Source organism: Castor canadensis, chromosome 5 (genome assembly GCF_047511655.1).
Source record: "Castor canadensis chromosome 5, mCasCan1.hap1v2, whole genome shotgun sequence".
Lineage (NCBI taxonomy): Eukaryota > Metazoa > Chordata > Mammalia > Rodentia > Castoridae > Castor > Castor canadensis.
The window spans coordinates 8214188-8231313 of record NC_133390.1 but is presented as its reverse complement, the minus strand read 5'-3'; the positions used below and the strand labels follow the sequence as shown (position 1 = coordinate 8231313).

The following is a 17126-nucleotide window of genomic DNA, read 5'->3' as shown; positions in this document are numbered from 1 at the left end:
TCAAGCCCCAGTACTGTAAAAACAAAACAAATTAAAAAACAGGAGACTTTATCTTAAAAACATTAAGAGCAAAAGCGCCTGAGGGTATAGAGTGGTAGAGCACTTGCCTCACAAATACTAGGCCCTGAGTTTAAGCCCCAGACCTAGAAAAAAAAATGAAGGGAGGATGACACACTTAACCTAAGAGATTGTAAACTATCTAGTCTTTGGATCCCTGAATTAGCCTGGGTAACTTTTTCTATGGAGAAATGAAGTGTGGTTAAATGTAGCATATTTCAAATGGATCATCCCATATGCTGTATATTTTTTGGTACCAGATGAAGTCAGTGGTTGGGCCCTTCTACATCAGCTTTTCTGTGACATGGTTTTCTAGGCCGACGCCCGTGTGATCAACCACATACAACACCAGTTTCAGGACTGGAGGTTCAAGTGATAGAGTGCCTGCCTCACAAATGTGGAGCTCTGAGTTTGAACCCCAGTGCTACCAAAGCAAACAAACAAACCCCCAAAACCCTAGCACCAGTGCTCACTGTGTTGAAATCTTGGTGGTACTGGAGATCCATCTTTACTTGAGCCTCCAGTCCAAACATCTCCTTTAGGCCCTTTGACTTCTCCTTTGATTGACTGAACTGCAACAAGGTTTGTGACAGACCAAAATCAGAACAGTGATGAGATGTGGAGATGGAACAGGCAATAATGATGAGTATGACAAAGACTTACTTGTTACTGAAAGTTGACTGCAAACTGGGCACAGCATCAAAGACAGAGCTATACATGGGAGTGGAACATGGGAGAGGAAAGGGGATGGGTGATGCTGGAGTGGAGGCGAAGTCAACAGGGACCACGGGACCATAGTGACTATCTTCAAGTATCATCAATATCTGTGTATCAAAACTCAGAATTCATCCAGTTGGCCAATGTCCACTGGCTAGGAGAGCTTAAGCCAAATAATGTAGTGACTCATGGCCTATGATGTTCTTTTTACTGTCAAGAGGGGCAGGGATTTAAGTTCAGATGTCAATTAAAGTTGAAATGCCCTAATTAGTTAGAATATTATGCAAGAAACCTGCTGTATTTACAGGTCTTAAGCAGGTAAGCACATCAAGGGGGTGGGGGGGAGAGGGAGGGGGCGGGGTGGGTGGTAAGGGAGGGGGTGGGGACAGGGGGGAGAAATTACCCAAGCATTGTGTGCACATATGAATAATAAAAAAACAAAAATTAAAAAAAAAAAGCAGGTAAGCACAGATGCTATAAGTAGACTTTTAAGTGTGACAAAACAAATTGGAAGAAGAAAACAATTTTTGGGGGGGTGTGACAAAACAAATTAGAAGAAGAAAACAGTTTTTTTTGGGGGGTGGGGGTGGTGCTGCTGCTGAGGATCAAACCCAGGGTCTTGTAGATGTTAGACAAGTGCTCTTGGCACTGAGCTATACTCCCAGCCCCCAGATTTCTTTTAAGAATATTCCATTCATTTTCTTTTCTTTTTTGGTGGTGGTGGGGATTAAATACAGGGTTTTGCCCATGCTAGGTAAGTATGCTATCCCTGAGCTACACCGCCCCCATTCAATTCTTTTTTAGTTTTTAGACAGGCTCTTGCTATGGAGCTTACGCTGGCCTCAAGTTTGAGATCCTCCTGCCTCAGCCTCACAACACAGCTCACTCCTTAATGTTATATATTTACTGCCAATCCTGACTATAAATTGAGTTTTTTAAAATGTTTTACAATACTTGAATTTATCAAACTTAGCCCCCTCACAACTGGGTTTTTCTTTCTTTTTAATAATTTTTTTACAGCTAGATAACATATAAATGCAAGGGATGGAGATGATTTTCTACAAATGTATTGGTACAAATATGTGTATGATAGCTTTGATACCAATGAACTGGTTGTAATGGTGAGAATAAGCTTTCATTTCTGTTAATTCAGCACATTGTGAGTGTAGCTAGGACTTGTAGAACATGAAGAAAATACACTTGTTTGGCAAATTTTTGGCCATTTTGCCTGCCATTTTTTGTAAGAGTAGAGTTTGTTATATCTTCATTAAGAAATTATTTTTCATGAAAATAACTGATTTTTCCTGTTAAATATGGCTCAATCTGTTTGTATTCCTCGGCTTCAATTTTAAGACCATTCCTAAAACCGATTATTAGAGAGGATTTACATGTGGAGCACTTGGTAGATGCCAACTGAAGATGTCATCAAAGTCAGAGCTTTGGGAGAGGTGATAGATGCACTTTGGAATCTGATACAAATCACACACCTTTTCCCTCCGAAAACACACGTATCTGCAAAACGTTCTACACAATTTCTAAATGTTCCTATACCTTCCCCACCCCATGACTAGATCCAAAAATTCCTAAGGGACCCTCAGGGGTTAAAAGGGGAGAGGCCGCCACAGAAAGCACAAGTGTCATCAACAGGTGGCACTGTTTTGGTTGGCTGGGAGTCTCAACGGGTAATCTGGGTAGGGCCAGTGCTCAGGTGAGCTCTGCGGTCTCCCCGCCCCCAAGGCGCTTTCTGCCCTGCAGCTGTCAGGCCAGGTTGGGTGAGTCTGGATAACAGGAGGGGTGTGGGATTTGTTTGGAAATATTAACGCTCTCTGGAGTTGGCACGATGTCCTTCTTTCTCAGCGAGTGCCCATCCCAGGAAGAAATGACCACCTCTCCTGCCACCATCTTACCGAGGGCCCCCAAGCCCTCTGCTCCCCGAGCAAGCAAGGACTTGGGTGTGGTCCGGATGGGAAGGATGGAATGAGCCAGGTGCAATGCACCTGTAAGCACCTCCCAGTGCCGAAGTTCCTGTGGATAACGCTGGGCCGACACTGACCAATGTCCCCTTCCCTTCGATTGTGCAGGAAAGTCCTAGGTGAGAGGCAGACGCCACCCCGCCCACCTGTGCAAAGCATTCCCAGAGCAGCTTCGCCGCCAGACGACGCCCACGATGAGAAACAGAGATTGCTTAGCCTCAGCTTCCCTCACTCCGCCTCGGGGGTGTGGGGGTGTGGGTGTGGGGAGCGCCAGAACCCGCCCCGCGCGCCGAGGCCCCGCCCATCCACAACCAAGGCCCCGCCCTCTGCCCCACCCACGCCCCAGGGGCCGCCTCTCAGGCCCCGCCCTGCGCCCCAAGGCCCCGCCCCGGATCCCGCCTCCAGGGAGCAAGGCCCCGCCTTCCGGCCCCGCCCCTCCTGAGGCCCCGGCCCCGCCCCTCCAGAGGCTTCGGCCGGGGAGCCGCGGCCGCCGGGGATTCGGGCGCGGTGTTTCCTCCGTGGTTCCCGCTCTCCGAGGCGCCGCTGCGCTCCCTGGCTCTCTCCCGCAGTCGACCGGCTCCCTGTCCCACAGTCCACTGGCTCCGCCACTTCGCGTGTGGGCGAGCCCGCAGACAAGGGCCGCCGCCTCCGGTGAGTCGTGCCCGCGGCGGCTCTCGGCCGCCGGGCGAGCCTGAGGAGCCGGGCGTCTCCTCTCCGCGGGCCCGGGAGCGGGGAGGCGGCGCTGGCGTCCTTCCTGGGTGCGGGGGCATCAGCGACGCAGTGGGGACGGTCCCGGGATGCAGGTGGTTCCCCGAGCATGGCCTGGGCCCGCGGCGCGCGCTGCTGCAGTGCGGGGACAGCCCTCCGTGGCCGCGCGTGGGCGAGGGGCTCCGGCTGGAGACCCTCGGGAGGCAGCCCGGGAGGGGTCCCCGCCGCGGGATGCGCGGGCATGCCCACGCCGAGACCAACGCGGCCTCACGTCCCGCAGGTGGAGGTCAGGTGGGTCACCACCGCCCATCCCCTCTGCGGGCCGAGGGTGGGGAAGCGCAGCCTTTGTTTGCCGGTGCGGTCCTGAGAAGGCTAGGGACACTCATCTTTAAGAACTGAGGGCCTTTGCTGTTAAGGAAAGACTCCTGTGTCCCCAGACTGTCCCTCGGAGAAGGGCTGCAGCCGCAGTGCGCGCGCTGTGCTGGCCTGGCCCTGCGTCTTGCAGGAATCCGGCTGTCGTCAGCACGGGTGTCCCCTTTAGCTCCTCCAAGCACTGGCTACTGATCGTACCCGCAGGTGTTGCCCTCACCTGGAGACAGCAGCCCCCCTCGCAAAAAAACCTTTGTATGGTTTTTTGTTTGTTTTTAGCAAGGTGTTTTGGATACCTCTACCCTAAAACCTACCCTTATTAGGTGTCTTAATTTTTTTCCCCAGTACATGTTAATCATGCCTCTGAAAGACCAAATTAAAAATAACATGCCCACGAAAACAGACATGAAGACCAGTGGAACAGAATAGAGGACCAAGATAAGAAGCCACACAACTATAACAAACTTATCTTTGACAAAGGCGCTAAAAATATACGGTGGGGAAAAGACAGCCTCTTCGACAAAACTGCTGGGAAAACTGGTTAGCAGTCTGCAAAAAACTGAAACTAGATCCATGAATATCACCCTATACCAATATTAACTCAAAATGGATCAAGGATCTTAATATCAGACCACAGACTCTAAAGTTGATACAGGAAAGAGTAGGAATTAACTCTGGAATTAATAGGTATAGGCAAGAACTTTCTCAACGAAACCCCAGCAGCTCAGCAACTAAGAGATAGCATAGATAAATGGGACTTCATAAAACTAAAAAACTCTGCTCAACAAAAGAAATGGTCTCTAAACTGAAGAGGCCACCCACAGAGTGGGAGAAAATATTTGCCAGCTATACATCAGACAAAGGACTGATAACCAGAATATATAGGGAACTCAAAAAACTAAATTGTCCCAAAATTAATGAACCAATAGAGAAATGGGCAGGTGAACTAAACAGAACTTTCTCAAAAGAAGAAATTCAAATGGCCAAAAAACACATGAAAAATGCTCACCATCTCTAGCCATAAAGGAAATGCAAATTAAAACCACACTAAGATTCCACCTCACCCCTGTTAGAATAGCCATCATTAGCAACACCACTAACAACAGGTGTTGGTGAGGCTGTGGGGGTGGGGGTGGGGGAAGGAACACTTTTACGCTGCTGGTGGAAATGCAAACTAGTAAAATCACTCTGGAAAAAAATTTGTTGGCTTTTTAAAAACCTAAACATAGATCTACCATATGATCCAGCAATACCACTCTTGGGGATATACCCAAAAGACTGTGACACAGGTTACTCCAGAGGCACCTGACACCCATGTTTATTGCGGTACTATTCACAATAGCCAAGTTATGGAAACAGCCAAGATGCCCCACTACTGACGAACGGATTAAGAAAATGTGGTATTTATACACAATGGAATTTTACTCAGCCATGAAGAAGAATGAAATCTTATCATTTACAAGTAAATGGATGGAACTGGAGAACATCATTCTGAGCGAGGTTAGCCTGACCCAAAAGACCAAAAATCGGATGTTCTCCCTCATATGCGGACATTAGATCAAGGGCAAACACAGCAAGGGGATTGGACTTTGAGCACATGATAAAGCGAGAGCACACAAGGGAGGGGTGAGGATAGGTAAGACACCTAAAAAACTAGATAGCATTTGTTGCCCTCAATGCAGAGAAACTAATGCAGATACTTTAAAGTGACAGAGGCCAATAGAAGAAGGGCACCAGTAACTAAAGAAAAGGTTAGTTCGAGAAGAATTAATTTAGAAGGTAACACACATGTACAGGAAAGTAATGTGAGTCAACTCCCTGTATAACTATCCTTATCTCAACTAGCAAAAACCTTTGGTCCTTCCTATTATTGCTTATACTCTCTCTTCAACAAAATTAGAGATAAGGGCAAAATAGTTTCTGCCTGGTAGTGAGGGGGTGGGGGGGGAGTGGGAGAGGGCGGGGGGAAGGGGGGAGAAATGACCCAAACATTGTATGCACATATGGATAAAAAAAATAAATAAATAAAGATAACGTGCCCAGGAGATGATTAGGGCAATTGGTGCTGAGTGTTTCTGTGCTGCAGACTATGGTCATTACATATGGGTAAATGTTCTTGCTCCTGGAAGGGTTTGTCATTTTTCACTGTCTTCCTTTTCATGTAATTCCTTCCTTCCTGTGGGCATGTTTACAGTGATTTGCTTAGTTTTTCAAATGAACTTATTTTTCTAAGAAATTAAGAATGGGTAAGGTGAGAGATTCCCTATTGCCATTTTCAATTTTCCGGTGATATACACTTATTGCTGGTCAGATACACTTATTTCTATGACTGCTACTTTGTGTAATTGTTTGTAGTTTATATAACTTTATCACTTTACTTGACTATTGGATGTCACAAAGAAGGTACCCAGGATAGATGGAAAGATCATTGATTGACAAAAGAGTTATTTAAGGACTGAACTATTCATTTTTGCACCTGTATAACTTATCTATTGAGCCCAGCTGGAATCCTAGTTCTTCCAGCTGCTCCCTGAGTGACCCCAGCAATTTTCTGAATGACCTGATTCCCAATAGTATTTTCTTGGGACTAATAACACCCATCTCATGGGACTCCTGTGTGTTGTCTGAGAACATGAATGCATAAATGAGGGATATTTCAAGCTCTCGAAGATTGGTATAGAATCATCAGATTCCATATTTTGAAGGACTATTTCCTAACTTCTCACCTACACTGTTAGACCAAATAGTACTTTCTCTGTACAGCCAACCAGTTACCTGCTCTTACCTGGCCAGCGCTCTCCTTGTCATGACCAGAACAGTGGTGCACCTTTGTGCCTCACCTCCTCAACACACCTACATGCAGCTTTCTTCCTGGTAACACAAGCTGTCCACACCTATGGACTTTGAGGACTCCTCTGCTGGTAGTTGGGCTTCCTCTTTTTTTTTCTTCTTGCCCAAGTCACAGTCTCGTTCTTCAGCCTGTCACTTGAGTGTCATATTAAGTTGAAATTACGTGTTTAGATATTTCCTCTTTTATTAGGCTATGGACTGTGAAACTAGGAGCCCTGTCTTTTCAAGTTTCTTTCCCCAGTGCTGACACTTAATATACAGACTATGCATGGAGTCTGGTAGTCCTGCAGTTTGCTGGATTTCAGATCTAGGAATTTCCTGGGGAAGAAAAAGATCCAGCTATGGACTTTTTACATAGGCCAACTTTCAGCTTTTACTTGGCAAAATAAAACCACCAGCTCTTGTTGCTATCATTTCCTTAATATTTTCTAAAATTGTGAAGGCTGTTATTTCAGAAGAAGGTACAAGTCTTCCTAAGGGTGAATTTTGTGGACGTGTATGCATAATTCAGCATATTTTTGCAGAGAGGCACAGCATGTGCAAAGGCTCTGTGGTAGGGTGAGTCTGTCTTGAGCCATGCAGAGTGCAGTGAGGAGAGAAGTAAATGGAGCCTTCTAGACTCCATTGGATTTATTGTAAGTTTAGTAGGAAGAATTTTGAACATGGCAACAATGGTTATAATTTATGTTTTAAGAGGATTCTAGGAGTACTGTGTGCAAATATGTTGTACAGGGATAAAAATGAGAGCGAGTGCCATTAGGATGCTTTTGGAAACTTGCACAGGGAAGTGGGGTGAAGAGCAATTAAGTGAAATGTTTTGGAGGAGAGCCAACAGGGGTTGGGTTGGATGTGGCAGGGGAAAGGAGGAAGAGTCCAGAAAACAAATGTCTCACCAATGGCGAGACCACTTTCTGAGAAGGGGAAGATTGGGGAAGGCTGGGGAAGCCTGCTGAGTGGATGGAACTCAGAGATTAGTTTTTTAAAAAATGTTATTTGGCTATAATTTATAGACCATAAAATTCATTCATTCAGGTATATAATTTGGTGATTTTTTAGTAAGTTTACAGAGTTGTGCCGTCATCACCATAGTCTACATTTCCTTCCATTACTTCAAAAAGATCCCTTGTGGTCACTGGCAGTAACTGCCTGTTTCCACCCCCACTAACCTGCCTGCCATTCCTAGAGTGAGATTTGCGCACTTTGGGTATCTCATCTGGATGGAATCACAGCGTATAGTCTTGCGTGGCTGACCCCTCCACTGAGCTGTATTTTTAAGTGTTGTCTATGTGGTAGCATGTGTCAGCACTTCTTCTTTTCATTGCCTGATAGTGTGTGGTTGTGTGGAACAGCTCTGCTGTCTGAGGCTTCACCGTCCTGTCTTTGGGCGTTTTGTTTGTTTGTTGTTTGTTTTTGCAATGCTGGGGTTAGAACCTAGGACCTCACGAATGCTAGGCAAGCACTCTGCCATGGAGCTATATCCTCAGCCTGCATCCTTATTTTCTGTAATGTTTTTGCCATCTGATTTCTTGTAGAATAGTTCCAGATTCCCAGTCTAGTCGTAGAGGATTGAATTGCTAAGTGGACCTTTCAGACTAAGAGCATGTCCTTAAGTTTTATAAATGCCCAGTGATGGGAGAAGCTGTTTGCATTCAGAATTACCAACTGGCAACAGTATGTCGTTCAGCAGCTTCTTTGCGGGTTTCACTGCTAGAATTAATTTTGTCAATTAGGGGGAACCTAGTATCCTTGCTTCTTTCTTTTCTGTGCTTTTGTCTCCCTTAGAATACATGAGGGCCGGAACTCTTTATCTTTTATTTACCATATGCCTGGCCCAGAAGCCTTGCTAAATATTTGAACTGGATTGCCTGTGCATAGAGTATTTGTGGACACAGGTCTTCTGCAGTTCTGGGTTGGGAAGGATTTGTCCTCAAATAGCTTCCTCATTCATTTCTTTTTTCATTTACTTTTAGCAACATTCTTCGCTGTGAGGATGTGAGATGGACCCAGAAGAGCAGGAGCTGCTGAATGATTGCAGATACAGAAGTTACTCTTCAGTAATTGAAAAGGCTTTAAGAAACTTCGAGTCCTCCAGTGAGTGGGCGGATCTCATATCCTCACTTGGCAAACTCAACAAGGTACTGGGGTGGATACTGTTTGGATTGAGTGGAGGTGGGGACACAATTGTCTTTTCATTATTGCAAGGAATTTGTGATGATTCTGACATCTAGAAAACACAGAAAAGAAAAACTACCCATAATTCTGTCACCCAGAGTTACTCACTGTTAGCTTATCAGTGTGTGTACCTCCTTCCAGCTTTTTCTGAGTATAGCATTTTAGTGTTAATATGTTGAAAAGTCTTCTTCTCAATAATATTTGTGTCTACACAAGGTAAAATTTTAAATTGTCAACACAGTTATTCAAAGATTCGTCTCTACTCTTCTTTGGTCTATTTTTGACCCCTTTACTGGTAATTCTTAGAACAGTAAAGGGTAAAATAAATACTGTGTTGGACACAGTGGTACATGCCTATAATCCTAGCTGTTTGGGAGGAAGAGGTAGCAGGATCTCAGGGTCAACCGGAGTAACAGTGTGAGACTCTGGTTCGCCTGTAATACTAGGTTCTTGGGAGGCTGAGAGCAGGAGGATCATGGTTCAAGGCTAGACCAGGCAAATAGTTTGAGAGATCCCCATTTCCAAAGTAACCAGAGCAAATGAACTGGAGGTATGGCTCAAGAAGTAGAGCACCTGCTTTGCGAGCATGAAGCCCCAAGTTCAAACCCCAGTCCCACCCACCCCCCCTAGAAAAAAAAAAAACCCTAAAAGAAAGAGAACTGGGGATATGGCTAAAACACTTGCCTAGCAGGTTTGAGGCCCTGAGTTCAATCCCCGATACTGCTAAATACTAACTAACTAAATAAATAGTCCAAACTGGTCAACTGTGGACTTGATCTTGAGTTCTCTCTGTATGACCTATAGATGGGACCATTGCATTTTCCTGATCTGCCCAAAGGGAATATGACTCAGTCACCCTCAAGCACTAAGATGATCACTGTGGCATGCAGGTAGAGACCTTCTGGGCTGGAAGAGGTTGCACCCAACTCTGGGGCTGTCTGGCCAGGACTTGAGTTTGGAATGTGACTGGCAGGTGGGAGTTGGGAGATGCCCAACACTTCTGCAGATCTCAACTACCTGAGTCAGACAAGCCAAGGAACCCTAACAAAACTCTCTGAAGAAAGTGTTTCCTTTTGCCCCTCCCAGGGACAAGGGTGAGTGAAGAATGCACAGGTTGTCCATGGTGCATTGCCTGGGCACCAGTCCAGCCCTGATGCCTTGACAGGTGGCTGTCAGGCTTGATGGAGATAGGCAGTTATTACAGCTCCTAACAGGATACTGCTGGTCTCTTGCAAGGCACATTTACAACATGAAAATATCACGACCAGGTGTAGGCTGGGGTGGACAAATGCATAGCAGTAAGAGGCTGAGTTCTTTGGTAGTACTACTGCAACTGAGGAGGTCTCTAGCTGAAGGTAGCATTGGCTGGCTTGCCCAGAGGCAGGTTACTTATTTAGAAGAAAGAGAGAAGCTATAGAATTGGGATTGAGGTAAATTCAAGTTCACTGTTTTAGTACCTGGCTCATCTGGAAACTAAGAATAGCATACTTTTTTTTTTTTCGGGGGAGGGGACATTGTTCATTATTTTTGCTTTTCTTTTTTCTTAGTTGAAATAACACCATTTATCTACTTTAAAGTGTACAGTGAGTGGGCTTTATTACATTTAAGTGTGCAGTCATCACCGCTGTCTAGTTTCAGAACACTTTTATCACCCCAAAAAGAAACCCTGTTCCCATGAAATAGTCCCTCTCCATTCTTTCCTCTCTCTAGCTACTAGCAGCCACTAATCTACTTTCTGTCTACATGGGCATTTCGTGTAAATGGAACTGTACAGTGTGTAACCTTTTGTGTTCTCTAGGCTCATCCGTGTTGTAACATGTATCAGAATTTCCCTTTTTTAGGCTGAGTAATATTCCATTGTGCAGATGGACCACATTTTATCTACCCATTCATCAGCTGACAGGCATTTATGTTTCTACCTTTAGACTGTTATGAACAGTGAGGTCATGAATATTCATGTATAAATTTTTGTTTGAGCCCTTCCTTCCTTCCTTCCTTCCTTCCTTCCTTCCTTCCTTCCTTCCTTCCTTCCTTCCTTCCTTTCTTCTTTCCTTCTTTTCCTTTTTATTTTCTTTCAGGACTGGGGATGAAATCCAGGGCTTTCTTGTGCATGCTAGGCAAGTGCTCTACTGTTAAGCTACATTCTAGCCCTAGTCTTTAGTCTTCAGTTCTTTTACATATGTACTTATGAGTGGGGTTGCTGGGTCATCTGGAAACTCTGTGTTTAACTTCTTGAAGAACTACTCACCTCTTTTTCCTGGCAATCTCACCATTTTATATGTTTACCCACAGTGCATGAGGGTTTTGATTTCTCCACATCCTCACTGACGCTTATCTCCAGTTTTTTGATAATTGCCATCCTAATGTGTATGAAATAATATCTCATTGTGGTTTTGATTTGCATTTTCCTAATGACTAATGATTTGGGGCATCTTTTCATGTTTTTATTGACTATATATATATATATATATCTTTTTTTGGAGAAATTTCTATTCAAGTACTTGGCTCATTTTGAAAGTGTTGATTTGTAAAAGTTCTTTACACCCTTTTTGGATCTATGATTTTGCAAATATTTTTTCCCATTCTGTAGGTTGTCATTTTACATTTTTATTTGTTTGTTTTCTGATACAAGGTCTCTCTATATAACTCATGCTGTTCTCAAACTCAGAATCCTCTTCCCTCAGTGTTAGAAATATCTTTAAGATACTGGAGTGGAGGGAGGGAGAGAGAGAGAGAGAGAGAGAGAGAGAGAGAGAGAGAGAGAAAGAACGAGATAACACAACTCAGAAGTCAACAGGCAAGGCAAAATTTACTTTTGCAGAAGGGTGCTCCCCCAGTGGGGAGTCTGCTGTGGTTCTATCTCTAATGCAATGTTGCCCCTCTCCTGAATTGCGCAGGTTTTGGGTTCACAGTCTATGTAGTTGGCTAATTAGAAAGAGGACATCTAGAGGGGCTTTGAAGATGAAGAAGTTTCAAAGCTCAAAGAAGCAGTAACTGTTTTTGGTTATCAGCTCCAGAACCAGGGTATCTAGTGGAATTTTGTCCAGCTGAGGATAACAACCCTTTGTTCTTAATAGAAATTTTTACCATGTTAAGCTAATCCATGAAGCGAGCATATAGGAAGCAAGTTAGTGAGACTAACATTTGTAACAGTGGCAGTTACTGATTAAATCCTTTGATAGAAAAGACCCAACCTAAGTTGATTCTCACACTCAGTTTTGCCAGTTCTGGGATTATAGGTATGTACCACCATGCCCATCTTGTGTTTCACTTTTTTCATAGTGTCCTTTGCACAAAAGTTTTTTATTTTGACGTTCAACTTATCTATGTTTTGCTTGAGTTGTTGGTGTTTTACATGAGAAATGGCTGCCAAATCTAAAATGATAAAAGATTCGCCCCTATGTATGTTTTCTTTTAGCTCTTAACATTTCGGTCTTTGATCCAGTTTGAGTATGTGTGTATGTGGTGCTAGGGATGGAACCCAGGGCCTTAAATATGTGAGGAAAACTGTCTACTACTGAGCTACATCCCCAGCCCTTATTTTTTTTGAAATGGTGTTGCTATGTAGCTCAGACTTCTTGAACTTACTGTGTAGTCCTCATTCTACTCAAAAATGTTGTCCTCCTGCCTCATCCTCCAAGTGCTGGGATTATAGGCATACATCACCACAACTGATCCAACTGGGGTTTTGATAGGGATTGCATTGAATCTGTGGGTCACTTTGGGAAGTATTGCCATCTTAACAATATTAAGTCTTCTAATCTGTAAGTGCATTATGTCTTTTCACTTATCTTATAACACAAGCAATTTGAACTAGGGAAAATTATACATTTGGTAAGTACAACCCTTGAGCAACAAGATATTCTGTTAAACAGGCTTTGTTTCCATATAACTGAAAAACATTCTAAAATGTTTAATTGGTTTAACTACCTTTTAAAATACATGTTGAACTTTTCTTTGGGGAGCTATTAAAGTAGGTGCTAGAAGTTCCAGGTATCAGAGTTCACTGAAGAACAAAACCCAGGAGACCCAGTACACTATCTAATGGGAATGAGGGAGGAGGATGGCTGAAGAAATGTACAGGATGCTAGGCAGTGATGACTGTTGTGGGCACAGTAAAAAGGTGAGAGAGCTGGTGCCCGTGGCTCACACCTCTATTTCTAGATACTTGGGAGGCTGAGATTGGGAGGATTGTGGCTTGAGGAGACTCCATCTCCAAAATAACTAGAGTAAAATGGACTGGAGGGGTGGCTCAAGTGGTAGAGCACCTGCTTTACAAGCACAAAGACCTGAGTTCAAACCCTAGTCCCACAAAAAAAAAGGGAATTACGTGAGGGACCCATGTGTGGTGATGCACACTTTTAATCCCCAGAAATAGTTGTGGGGCTGAGGAAAGAGGGTTGTGAGTTTTAGGCTAGCCAGAGCTACATGGTGAGATTATTTTGTCTCAAAAAGAAAAAACCACAAAGGAAAAGAGAAGGGACCTTCCTTGGGAGACAGTGCAGTATTAAATGTGGCCATGGAGGAGGCCTCATCAAAAAAGTACCATTTGATCAAGTGCAGAGGCTCTGGTGTATTTGAGGCCCAGAGACACCAATGAGGTTGTCACATAGCAGTGACAGGGAGGGCATTAGGTCTTTCAAACTGGGGTCCCAACAAAGACTACTGAATTAGATTAGAGCTTCGGGGAAAGAGGGATGGTCAAGTACAGTGCTTTCCCTTTCAGCACTATATAGCCATTCAGCTGCTCTATTGGGTGGACAACACAGGTGGGATAGCCGAGGCAGTACCAGGGAGAGCATTTGGGAGGCTGTGGCTGTAGTGCAGGTTGTCAGGAGAAGAGTTTCTGTTCTGGATATACTGTACTTGGAAGGTGTCACCAGTAGGTTGCTCATGGGTTACATGTGGCATATACAAGTCACAGTCGTCAAGTATTACTCCAGGTTGAGAGGCCAGAGGTTGAGGTGGGGAGACTGTGGAGGAGTGGGCTCTGTGGGTGGGCAGGAAGACCAAGGGTTCATGTTGGGATGTTTAGTTTGTCTGGTAGATGTCTCAGTGTGACATGTCCAGGCATTGAGATCTGGGTCTGGATTTGTGGCTCTGGACCGGAGTGGCACATTGGGGAGCTACCAGGCAGGAAGGATGTTAAAGGTCATGAGACAGAAGCAAGTATAGACAGAGGAGAGAGACCCAGACCCCACCATGAAAAGAGGTTGGGAGAAGGAAGGAACCAGCACAAGAGACTGGGAAGAGGCGCTATGAGGTTAGAAGAGCTCAGATCCAGCAAAGGGACTGGAGTGATAAGGCCTGGGGTTGACCCCTGGGGTCAGCCCTGCAGAGGTCGTGAGAGCAGAGGAGGGACTGAAATGGGCAGGAGATGCTGGAGGCTGCGAGTCCAGATGACAGTCCAGTCCCGATCTAGGGCAGACCTTTTACTGCACACAGTGGGCCTTGGAGGAGAGACAGACCCATGTCCACTGGCTCTGTGATACATAGCAAGCTGTGTTTAGTGCAAATCCTATTCTCTCTCTCTCTTTCTCTCTCTGTTTTTCTCTCATGATAAAGTACATAAAAGCACAAAATTTACTATCTTAACTATCTTTAAGTACAAGCTCAATATGGCTATCATTCTCTTTTAAAATAGTCAGTGAAAAGTTTTTGTGTCAAGAGCTGTGTGATGAAGGATTTATGGTACAAGATAAGAAATATCAGAAACAGCAAAGCATGGTGCTTAGGAATGCCCAGGGTGAATTCTGGGACTGGGCAGGTGACTGAATCTCTTGGGGTGCTAGTCTCCGTAATATAAAATGGGACAGCTTCATCTATTCAATCTACAAACATCTGATTTAGCTAATACTTACGTAGTAGCCTACTGCTGAAGCAAGTTAGTTTATTCTAACTGACTCAACCCCAGGAGAGAGTTGCTGTTGTTCCCTGTTTTTGATGAGAAAACTGAAACAGAATGCTAATCTGTTACCACAGGCCACAGATGATACGTGCTGGCTACCTATTCCTGCCATATCTCCTGTGCCTGGATTGTCATAGATGCTGGATGGACAGTGTCTCATTCAGCCCCAAATGTCATTTTGAAGCACACAAACCCTGAATACAACTGTACCTAGCATGATTTTTGTTTTTTAACCCAATGGTGTAAGAAACACAGACAGAATGACCTCACTAAGTGTAAGCAAGGCCTATAACAAAAGGTCACAGCAGTGTAAAATGACTTAGCCCATAAATACACCTGGGCACAGCTCTTCCAGCCCTAAGGAGTTTAATGGGGCACACAGGTTCCACCAACCCTGCTTTCCATTGCCACCAAGTCTTAACCAGGTAAGGGTTATAAGAGCAAATGGTATATTGAGAGTCTTTCATTCATTGTCTCCCAACCAACGGGAAGGACCAAAGTCCATTTCCAAACACTTCCTCTTCTCAAAAAGATTTGTTTACTGCTAAACCCCCTTTTTAGTATTGTACTGGATAAAAGTTTTCAAAGACAACTTTGTTGTTAGGACTGTCACCTAAGGATTCCCACCACAGTCTCAGCTTCTAGTCTTCTGTCCCTATAATTAGGACATGAGTTAGACCAGTCACCCTGACTAGTTGCAAGACATCAGTAGGACATAGGTGACACTGTGAGGCCCTACCACAGCCCTGTCCATGATGGTTGACATTCATGGAGAGCTTATTGTGTTAAGGTCTTGATGTGCAGTATTATGTAATACTTGCAACATGTCTTGAGATCAGGCTTAGGTAAAGCAACTTGTGCTGGGTCATAGCCAGCCAGTGGCAGGGGAGGGCTCAGCTCCAATGTGGCCTTGCTCTGAAGATGTGCTCCTCAGCAGAGCTTCCCTGCCTTTTCCATGTCGGTGTCTGTATAGCTCACAACTTGTGTAAGGGGAAAGGGCTATACCTCTTCACTGCCAGGGACTCTGAGTTCTTTGCCCAAATGAGGTCAGGACTGTTATTAGTCCCACTTCACCAGTGACTGATAACTGACTTGTCCAGTGTTACATGGCTGCCCAGTATCCTCCAGAAAAGATATGTTGATGTCCTAACCTTAGAATGTCACTTTATTTGGAAATAGAATCTTTATAGAGACAATCTGGCTAAAATGAGGTTATAACCCGGTGTGACTGGTATCCTTATGAAAAGGGGAAATGTGGCCACAGACACAAATGTGCACAGAGGGAAGACGCCATGTGCAGATTAAAGCAGGGATCAGAATGGTACTTCTACCAGCCAACGAACTCCAAGGACTGAAGCTGATCAATGGAAGCCAGGGAAGAGCATGGTGGGATTTTTTTCTTCTAGGTACGATGGAACTAGCTCTGTTGGCACCTTGATTTCAGACTTCTGGCCACCAGAAGTGCGAGACAGTAAATTTGTTTTTCTGTTGTTTAAGCCACTCAGTATGTGGGACTTTGTTATAGCAGCTTTATCAAGTACACAGAGGTAAAACTGGTATACACAGAGTGTCCACATGTTGGGACATGGCATTAACACCAAGCCCTGCTCTCATGGGACATAAGGCTTTATTTGTGAGAGACAGACAAAAATATATATGTGATGTTGGGTGCTGAATGCTAAGAGGAAAAATAAACCTGGGATGTGGGGTAGTGTGAAGAAGGACTGGGTGCTGTTTTAGACAGAGCCAGTTCTGATAACATGACATTTGAGCAGAGACCTAGATGCAGTGAGTGAGCTTTCAGGAGGCCATCTGGGATGCAGGCCTCAGTCCAAGGCAAACAAGGGGACAGGCGTGACTAGAGGAAGACAACAAGGGAGAGAGTGATAGGAGATGAGGTAGGAGAACGGGGCTGGGGCGGGGGAAGGGAGAATCAGATCCAGATGGGGTTTTATTCCCTGAGCTTCCTTCCAGGGAGGATTTGAGCAAGGAGACCTGTGCCCTACCTGTTAAAAGAATTCTCCTGAAGCTTGGTGTGGTGATGCACACCTGTGATCCTACCACTCAGGAGGCAGAGGCAGGAGTGTAGAGACCCTATCCCCTGTCCCCCAAAAAAGTAGGAAGGAAATCCTGTCACTTGGGACAAATGAGTGAATGTGGATGATGTTACATAAAACAAGTCAGGCACAGAAAGACAAAAACTGAGTGATCTTACTCGTAGGTAGAGTGTGAAAAACTAGGACGCATAGAAGTAGAGAGTAGAATGGTGGTTACCAGGGGAAGGAGAGTGGGAGGGGATTAGAGAGAGATTGCTCAAAGAATGAGATTTCAGTTGGATAGGAATAAACTCGAGATCCATTGTACAGCATGGT

The 17126-nt window shown here is 44.7% G+C and overlaps 1 protein-coding gene across 4 annotated transcripts in view; it reads left to right on the top strand.

The window, feature by feature from the left end:
• The first annotated feature begins 3202 nt into the window (after positions 1-3202).
• Dop1b (DOP1 leucine zipper like protein B) overlaps positions 3203-17126 on the top strand; it is a 132250-nt gene continuing 118326 nt past the window's right edge. For 3 of the 4 annotated variants that reach the window (XR_012447854.1, XR_012447855.1, XM_074072687.1), the window contains exons 1-2: positions 3203-3398; positions 8645-8809. Coding sequence is in view for 1 of the 4 variants with exons in the window: in XM_074072687.1 (XP_073928788.1) it covers positions 8672-8809 (138 nt within the window). In the remaining 3 variants the exon portion in view is untranslated. Of the gene's footprint in view, positions 3399-8644; positions 8810-17126 lie in introns of those variants that run through there. The other variant, XM_074072688.1, reaches the window with a different exon arrangement.